We start from the raw sequence: 8,974 nt of genomic DNA, 5'->3' as shown, positions 1-8,974 counted from the left end.
ACTTATTCTCCAAATCATTATGCAAGACTTAAGACTATACACCAATAAATATGAATATTATGGTAAAAGTGAAAAGTGAAGAAAGGAGTAGTTTTTTAAGGGGAGTACCAAGTCGACAAAGTAAAAAAGAATTTCAAAGCGGGGATTAATAAATTCAAAATCTAGCTTCTTTATTCATAAACAGTAGTAGTATTATAGAGAGTGAATTACCGAAAATATAAGACAAGTGATAGATCCACGCACATAATTTAGAAAGGCAGGTTAAGAATTATTATCGGGAGAAATCAACTATGCATCACTCTTCTTGACTTTCTTGAACCCAAACGATAAAGGCTTGTTAGTGAGAGCCAGACGTGGGACTTGCACGCCCACATCTTCACAATCGTTAATACTGCAAGTTGGACAATACGTTAACTTGTAAGAACCTGGTCTCTCCGTTTTAAATTTCTCAATCTTGAACCAACTGCTTATGTTTCCTAAAGTACCACCAGTTACCACGAACCTAAGCCCCTTTGCCTTTATGTCGGGATCACTAACTTTCCAAACAGTTTCGTTAACACATAGACTTGTAGTAGTTGGATCTGAGAACATGATATTAATGTCATTCGTTTCGCGTACGACATTAAAAGGTGCAGGACGTGTAGGGTTCTTAGTAAAGAATTTCACGGGCGTGCCTTCCTTATAGTAACCGGAGATCTCGATGATGCCGTTTGGGCATGTGGTGTTTTCAACATAGATTAAGTAAATCTTTCCGTTACTAAGGAGAGTATGAATAATGTACTCTTCCCCGATCTTGACCGGGTCCCCGTCCAGGTCCTGGACGGGGACAGGAAGACCATTAATGTCGTCAGTAGTGGGCAGGAGAATGGAATTGGTAGAAGTGAAAGGATTGGGCTCCTCTCCATTTTCCTTTTCTCTATTTTCTTCAAGTTCTACCATAGATTAGAGACAAATGACATGGGTTAGAATTAATGGCTAAGATTTAATTGACTAAAACAAAGCCCTAACCATGATTTATATAATTAATAACTTATCCATAAATATATTAAAATATTTTCTATCTCTTCCTATTTTAATATTCCATTTTTTTTCAATTATGACAACTCTTTAATGGATATATTTTACAGAATATAGTTTCTTTCATAAATATCGTTGCCGATTGAATATTGGGGTCTACATTTTGTGAATTAATGAGCATCATAATTGAAAAAAAACGGAAAATATCACCAATTGAATAATTGGGTTTATTTCTGCATAGCAAAAAAAAAAAAATAAGTGGCAAAAAATAATCGGGTAAATCAGAAAAGATATTTTATTGGGTAGGAAAAGTAAAATAGGAAGAGAGAGAAAATATTCTAATATATTTATGGATAAGTTATTAATTATGTAAATCATGGTTAGGGCCTTGTTTTAGTCAATTAAATCTTAGCTATTAATTCTAACTCATGCCATGTGTCTCTAATCTATGGTAGAACTTGGGAAAAATGGAGAGGAGCCCAATCCGAAGTGAAAGTTGTTGAGAAGGCCAAAAAGGGAAGTAAAGAGAGGGATAAGAGGAATAAGCACTTCGTCAAGTTAAGCTACGTACGTACTGTGATTCACTGATTTGTGTATTGCTTGCTTGTGAGTTAGTTGTGACTCCTCTACAAACACTTCTATTTATAGAGTGATCCACATATTCCTTGCCACGTTTTAAACATGAATTATTATTGTTTCCTAATGGTTGTCCATTTCTATAAGTTTTGCTCATTATATAATACTAATCTCTATCTTAATGTTAGGTAAAGTTATATAATTATAACATTGCATTTATTTTATGGGCAAAGATTAGTTTCTTAAAGGATTTTTCATACTATATGTTTCATTTCTCTCTCCAATAATAGTGCATTAATTTTCATGGTGGAAGGGAAACTCAGTGAAAGTTGATGAAAAGGCCACGAAGGGAAGCAAACAGAAAGTAGTAAGCAAGAGGAAACTGAAAATGGACTTCATATTGGAGAAATTTGCTTGCTACCATTAGTTTATTATTGAAGGTCGAATTTATAGAGCTAGCATTTGCTAGTTGCATAGCATCCGTCCTTCATTTGCACATTTTAGATATGACAATAATATAATATTGTTCCCTTCTAGTAGTCCCTATATGTTGCACATTATTGGTTCACTCGCTATGGGAAAGAAGACATTTGCCAACAAAATTTTTTATCGCCATAGTATTGATTATTGTTGCAAAAAGTACTTTTAGCAACAACAGTTTGTTGCACAAAATTTTTCCCATCCACTGTTATTGCAACAACGTGCAACAACTTTTTTGTTGTTGCCAAAGTACTTTTTGCAACAATCGTCAATATATGACAACAAAATTAAATTGTTTGGCAACAAAAAAAATGTTCATTTTTAATAGTTTCATCATATATGCCAATAATAAAACTAAATTATTGTCAAACATTGAATTTTGCCAACAATATTACTTTTGTTGCCAAAGAGTTGTTGCCATTTTTGTACTTTCTTGTTGTGACTAGAATTGAACGGCAACGGTGAAAATTAAATAAAACACAAAAAACGTTTGAACCTTCTGTATAAGACATGTCATAAAAACTTCCTTGAATATAAAAGCATGTCATTAACTTCATCAAAGTTAATTTTTCCCAAATAAATAAATAGTTCATTATTTTTCCCAAATAAATAAATAGTTCATTCGTTTTTAACAGACTAATAAGAAAAAAATTGTCACAAAAATCTTGAATGATTTTAAGAACGGAAATTGTGATTCGAATTACTTCATACGTAATCTCAGAAGTGTACGAAATTTAAATGTTGCAAAATCAATGTTTGAACTGAGGATAATGGAGGCTGTTAAGTTTTGAATATGAGATGAATTTGAAGGATTTACAGAGAAAACTTATTGAACAAAGAAAGTCGGTGAGAGAGAAATGAGAGGAGTCTTCTAGAACTCCTAAAATCATAAAAGTGGGAAAATATCTTTCTTTCTCATTAATCCAAATAACCTGAGCCCGGTGTGTATTTATAGGCCCAATAAAGAGCACAAGATGTTAAATACATGCGGGCCAAGCCCAATACAGAAATGTAAAAATGAAAGAAGCTGACTACGCTGACTATTACATACACACGATATACAACTAGTATACTAGAACAATATATGTCATCCAACACCCCCACACCCCCCTTAAGTTAGAGGGTGAGATAAGACCCAACTTGCGCAAATGAAGATGATGAACAACACCAGGGAGAATCTTGGTGAACAAATCAGCAAGTTGAGTAGCACTAGAAGTGTGAGAAAGGCTGATGAACCCTTCAGCTAGCTTAGTCCGAACAAAATGACAGTCTAGCTCAATGTGCTCGGTACGTTCGTGAAAAACAGGGTTCCTTGTAATGTGTAGGGCTACCTGATTATCACGAAATAAAGGAACAGGGGATGAAATTGGAACACCAAAATTAGACAGTAATCGAACCACCCAAGTAATTTCTGCAAAAGCCTTACTCATGGCACGATATTCGGCTTCAGCCAAGGACAAAGAGACAACAAGCTATTTTTTGGATTTCCACCCAATGAAACTATCACCCAAAAATACGTAGAAACCGATGAATCGAGCGACAACTATCAATGCACCCCAATCACCATCACATTATGCGTTATTTGAAAGGAAAGGGAAGAACTAATGAAAAGGCCAAAATGTGAAGTGCCCTTCAAATACCTTAACATTAACAAGTGGAAAGTAGCCTTCATATGAGGAACACATGGTAGTTGCATAAACTGACTGAGCAATTGAACAGCAAAGGACAGATCAGGTCTTGTATGTGTTAAGAAATTCAATTTGCCAATGAGACATCTATATTCTTCAGGTTTAGGAAGAGGATCACCAACCCCAGATTTTAACTTGATATGCAGTTCCAAATGAGAGACTATAGAACTGCAATCAGCACAGTTGAAGTCCCGTAACAGATCATGGATGAATTTTCTCTAATGAAGAACACCATTTGGAGAGTATAGGACCTCTATCCCCAAGAAGTAATGCAATAAGCCCATATCCTTAATTTTGAAAGTTTCATGCAGAAAAGACTTCAAAGCAAAAATTTCAATCAAATCAGTCCAGTTAAAATAATATCATCTACATAAACACCTAGTAGCACAACTTCAGAACCAGAACCTTTGGTGAAAATAGAGTAGTCATTCAGAGAATGGTTGTAGCCTCTAGAACACAAAGCTTGGGACAATTTGGCATACCATTGGGTAGATGCTTGTCTTAACCCATAAAAGGATTTCTTTAGCTTGCACACCAATGGAGAAGAAAAAGATGATGAAGTGGACAGACCAAGGGGTAGCTTCATGTAAACTTCCTCATACATGTCACCATGCAAAAATGCATTGTTGACATCAAGTTGGAAGAGGGGCCAGTGTTGTTTGACAGCAACAATAATTAGAGCTTTGATGGAAGATATTTTCACAACCGGGGAGAATGTTTCATGAAAATCAATCCCTTCCACCTGAATACCCCCCCCCCCCAAACACTAGCCTAGCTTTGTATCTCTCAACACTCCCATCAGCTTTGTGCTTAATCTTATACGCCCATTTACATCTAATTGGTTTCTTCCCAGGGGGTAATTCAACAATGTCCCAAGTATTGTTTTCCTCTAAAGCATCAAACTCTTGCCTCATGGCATCTTGCCACTCAGGAATAGTGGAAACTTGAGAATAAGAGTGTGGTTCAAAGACAGGTGGCTGACCTAATATAGAAACTGATGAGAGGACACGGAGCTAGTGGAAGAAGGAAAAGAACAAATGAAATCTTGGAGATAACCAGGAGGATGATGAATTCTGGAAGATTTTCTGGTGTCAAGAGGTGGAGGAAGGGAAAGAGCAGGGGAAGGTGAGGGAAAAAGGGAACTAAAGGAAGAAGAATGAGGTGATGAGGCATGTGAGGAAGGTTCTGATGGAACAATAGAAGGAATAGAGGAAGAAGGGGAATTAGAAGGAGGTATTGGAATGGCATCATCATATAAGTAAGAAAAAGGAATAAAAGAGGACTGAGAGGAAACAGGTTCGGAAAATGGGAAGATATGCTCATAGAAGATAACATCTCTAGATATAAGACAAGTTTGAGTTTCAAGTTTATATAGTTTATATCCTTTTTTAGCAAAAAGATAACCCAAGAACACACAAGGAACTGTATGTGGGTGAAATGTATCCCTATAAGGCTTGGGCACAGTAGAATAGCAAAGGCAGCCAAAGGCTCTCAAATGAGAATAACATGGAGGTTGATCATACAACAGTTCATAAGGAGTTTGTTGTTGAGGAGGGGAGATGGAAACCTATTAATCAAATAAGTAGCAGTAAGAATACAATCACCCAAAATTTTATAGGAAGGGGGGATTGAAATAGCAAAGCTCTAGCAGTCTCAAGTAAGTGTCTATGTTTTCTTTCTACTACCCCATTTTGCTGAGAGATATAAGGACAAGTTGTTTGGTGAAGAATACCCTTCTCGTAAAAAAAAAAATTGAATCCTTGAACTACTAGAACCAAGTTCTAAGGCATTATCATTTCTAATAGTCTGGACAGTGGAAGTAAATTGAGTCTCAACAATGGCTATAAAGGCTTTGAGGGGGAAATGATTATTTGGCACCTAGTAAATGGGTCCAGGTGGCTCTTGTGTAATCATCTATAATAGTTAAAAAGTACTTGGAACCAGTGTAAGTGGGAGATTAGTAGGGTCCCTAAGTGTCAACATGTACTAACTAGAAAGCCTTGGTACTTTTAATAGTGCTATCGGGGAAAAGGAATCCTAGTTTGTCTAGCTAATGGCAAATAGACAAATAAAGGATTGTTTGCGGAAAAATTAGAACTAGTACCGGGCGAAATGATATTCTTCATTTTAGAAAAAGGAATGTGACCAAGCCTAAAATGCCACAAAATATCATGAATATTCATGGTTTGATGTGAATCGACTACATTTACAACTGGAAACATGTGGGAACATTACATGAGGATGTAGGAAGTACATGATCATTAATAGATACATGAGTGAACAACGGAGAAACATTATCAAAAACACAAAAATAGCAACAACAGATGAATTAAAAGGAACAAAACTAGAATTAACAGAAGCAGTTGATGCAAGAGAGGCAGATTGGCTTGGACCAGTGGGCGATTAAATGAGCTTTTATAGTCCTTTGTCCAATTTACCAAGAACCAGTGGCTTCTTCATTGAAGGGCCTGTATGAAACAGTTAGTCTTGGTAAATAGGGCAAAACAGTCAAACTGAACAATAAGTTTGTGAATTGAGACAAAATTGTAATGAAAAGTAGGAATGTATAGCTCATTGTGTAAGGTAAAACCAGGAAACAAGGTGAGGGAACCAGTATTGGTTACTTTAACCTTGTAACCTTTAGGAAGAGAGACATGGTAGGGAATGATAAGTGGTTGCAAGTTTAAAAAAAGAGACTTATTAGAAGACATATGGTTGGTAGCTCCAGAATCTAAAATCCATACAAGGTTCTCTAATTGAGAAAGCAAACATATCTTAGGACACACACTTTTATCCTTAGATAACATCTTACCAGCAAAATGCGCAGAGGCTTCAAGGTTAGAGAAAGAATGAATCTGACTTTGTTGTAACGAGTGAATCAGCGAGTGTCCGATCTACGGTAAGCCCATGTATATTTATTTTCTGAAGTAAAACCCGTATCGACAGCGAACTTTGAGTAAAATAGGGGACACATGTGAATCCAACTCAATATGTAGCCATGACGATTTTCGAGCGATGGGGACTTGGTGAACTTAAAGTTGAAGGGATAACTGTGACGACCCACCTCTGGGGACCCACTACTCAGGTATTGTCTTTGCTAGGGTACTGCCCGTCCGCACAGGGGCTTGCCCCATTATCCCTCGAGACATGATATATTGTATCGAACGCGGAACCTCCGGCTCCTACATTCCCCGGGAATCGCCTACCAAATTATGCACACGACCCGACTAAGGGGCGCGACGGGTACCCGGGCTAACCACCGAGCACCGCTTATTCCCGTTTACTATTCTCATTATGCTTTTTTTTTTTATTATAATCATATACAAATCATAGTAGGAATCATACTCCCATAAACATAGGCCCGTAGGCTATCAAAATAATAATACACATATACATGGAACGTCCGTGAGACCATACTACCCACACCGCGCGGACGAGCCTCTACTAGAGTACTACACATGTAGTGAAAATACTCCGTCGTGCCCAAAATGTACACATATAACAAAAGAGTAATCATAAGCACCTCCCGGGACAATGGAGTGCTCTCAACTAGCCCGTCTCAGGATCCGGATCAAGCTCACCTCCCCGTTCACCGTGGGCACGAACACCCCCAAAGAAAAACGGACGTCGACGAATATTGTACCGAGTATGAGTAGGCATAATCAATAATAATACATCAATGAAATAAAAGGAGGCATCAATAAAAAAAAAGTATAATAATTAATTGTGAATCATAGAGACATATTGCATGCCGACTTACTTCCATACTCATCATCTCATGTATGATAACACATATGTATATGTCGCCCGACCATATAGGTACGTGTGATAATCAATAACATTAGCCCGCGTCCAGTGCCTCCCGCGTCCGGGTATCATCTCATGCCGCCCACTAGTGTGTGTCGCCCATGCCAAAAGGTCATGGTGTATCCGTATACCGCCCGCCGTAGCGGTGACCGCTCGGCCAACATGGCGCGGTGTAATATGATCATGACATGCTCATCATAAAATACTTGTAATAATATGCTTATCATAGTACATGCATAAGACTCAAGATCAACTATACTCTATCGGGGTGACGTAAGGTCGTGATTCCCCGATTTCATTATGTAGCAATTATTGACATTCGCTCACTCACCTTGAAGGAATTAGTACATAAGGTGAGTGTAAGCAATAAATAGCATCATTATCAATATGGCATCATTACATCATATCTCTTATCTTATATAGACATTTATGGATCTATGCTTTTAGCTTCTTGGAATACATGAACTAGTGAAGAGTAAAAGAACTTATACTATGGGATTCATGCCATTGGAAATAAAGGACTAGCCTCACATACCTTTGTCGTTTAGCTATGTTATCGTTCACTTGCCCTCCCCTAATGTCACGTCATTACCTTCACGGGAGAATTCATATTAATATTAGTTAATCGATTATAAGTTTAACGCGTCGTAAATTCTAGAGAAAATTGCGCATTTTCCGTAAACTTAACAATCCTCGAAATTCCAAATTAGCCAAACATCAATCAAAATACCAACAACAACAATACCAACAATTTCATATCAAACTAGAATTAATTCCATTCTTAAATTACTCCCAAAACAGCCCAATATACATTCGGATGCCAATGCTTGTATACACTTCTTTATCTCTCGTATATCCACAATATAATAAAGAACAACTAGAAACCCAATCCCCCGATATTCCACCACATTTCCCATAACGACCATGGAAACAAATTCCCAAAATATCATCGCAAAACAGCCACAAATATTATACCAAATAGCTCCAAAATATAGTCACAAAATAACCACGAAAATTACATAAAACAACCCCAAATGTCAAGACAAAGTATTTCATTTATATACGCTTTGTATACAATGTCTTTATACACTTTACTCTCCCAAATTCAAGAACAACAACTTATCAACAACGTCAACAACAATATCAACAACCTTATATAGCAATATAAGCACCTAGAAATCTCTCAAAGTTCCAATAAAAAAATAACCCTCAAGGCAACCATATCAACCAACTAATCTAGGACTTCATAACATAATTCCCTTCACTTTAAACTAGGGAATTCTTCCATAAATAACTTAATTAACAAGAATAGAGTATATTACATACCTTATTGCCCGGAAAAATTCAACTAAAATCCTAGCTCCAAGCTTCAATAATCAGCCACACATCAAGCACCAAATACTATA

General features: G+C 37.0%; 1 protein-coding gene across 1 annotated transcript; it reads right to left on the bottom strand.

Moving 5' to 3' along the window:
- Window positions 1-221: 221 nt before the first annotated feature.
- On the bottom strand, window positions 222-1,992 carry LOC132058276 (cysteine protease inhibitor 1-like). The gene is made up of 2 exons (XM_059450827.1): window positions 1,923-1,992; window positions 222-887 (listed from the first exon to the last, which is right to left on the bottom strand). Exons 1-2 carry the CDS (start codon window positions 1,990-1,992, stop codon window positions 289-291), a joined length of 669 nt encoding a protein of 222 aa, XP_059306810.1. The 3' UTR covers window positions 222-288.
- Between the last annotated feature and the right edge of the window lie 6,982 nt (window positions 1,993-8,974).

This window comes from Lycium ferocissimum, chromosome 5 (genome assembly GCF_029784015.1).
Source record: "Lycium ferocissimum isolate CSIRO_LF1 chromosome 5, AGI_CSIRO_Lferr_CH_V1, whole genome shotgun sequence".
In the NCBI taxonomy this organism is placed as follows: Eukaryota; Viridiplantae; Streptophyta; class Magnoliopsida; order Solanales; family Solanaceae; genus Lycium; species Lycium ferocissimum.
Note: the sequence above shows the minus strand (reverse complement) of the source record. Positions and strands in the feature narration are given on the sequence as shown.

What these genes read in the sequence shown, in the direction of transcription:
- LOC132058276 (XM_059450827.1), bottom strand. Translation starts at nt 1,992, where the DNA reads ATGAAGTCCATTTTCAGTTTCCTCTTGCTTACTACTTTCTGTTTGCTT. An exon ending in CTTCGTGGCCTTTTCATCAA is followed by an intron (nt 888 to 1,922) that starts CTTTCACTGAGT and finishes AGGAGCCCAATC; the next exon opens with CTTTCACTTCTACCAATTCC.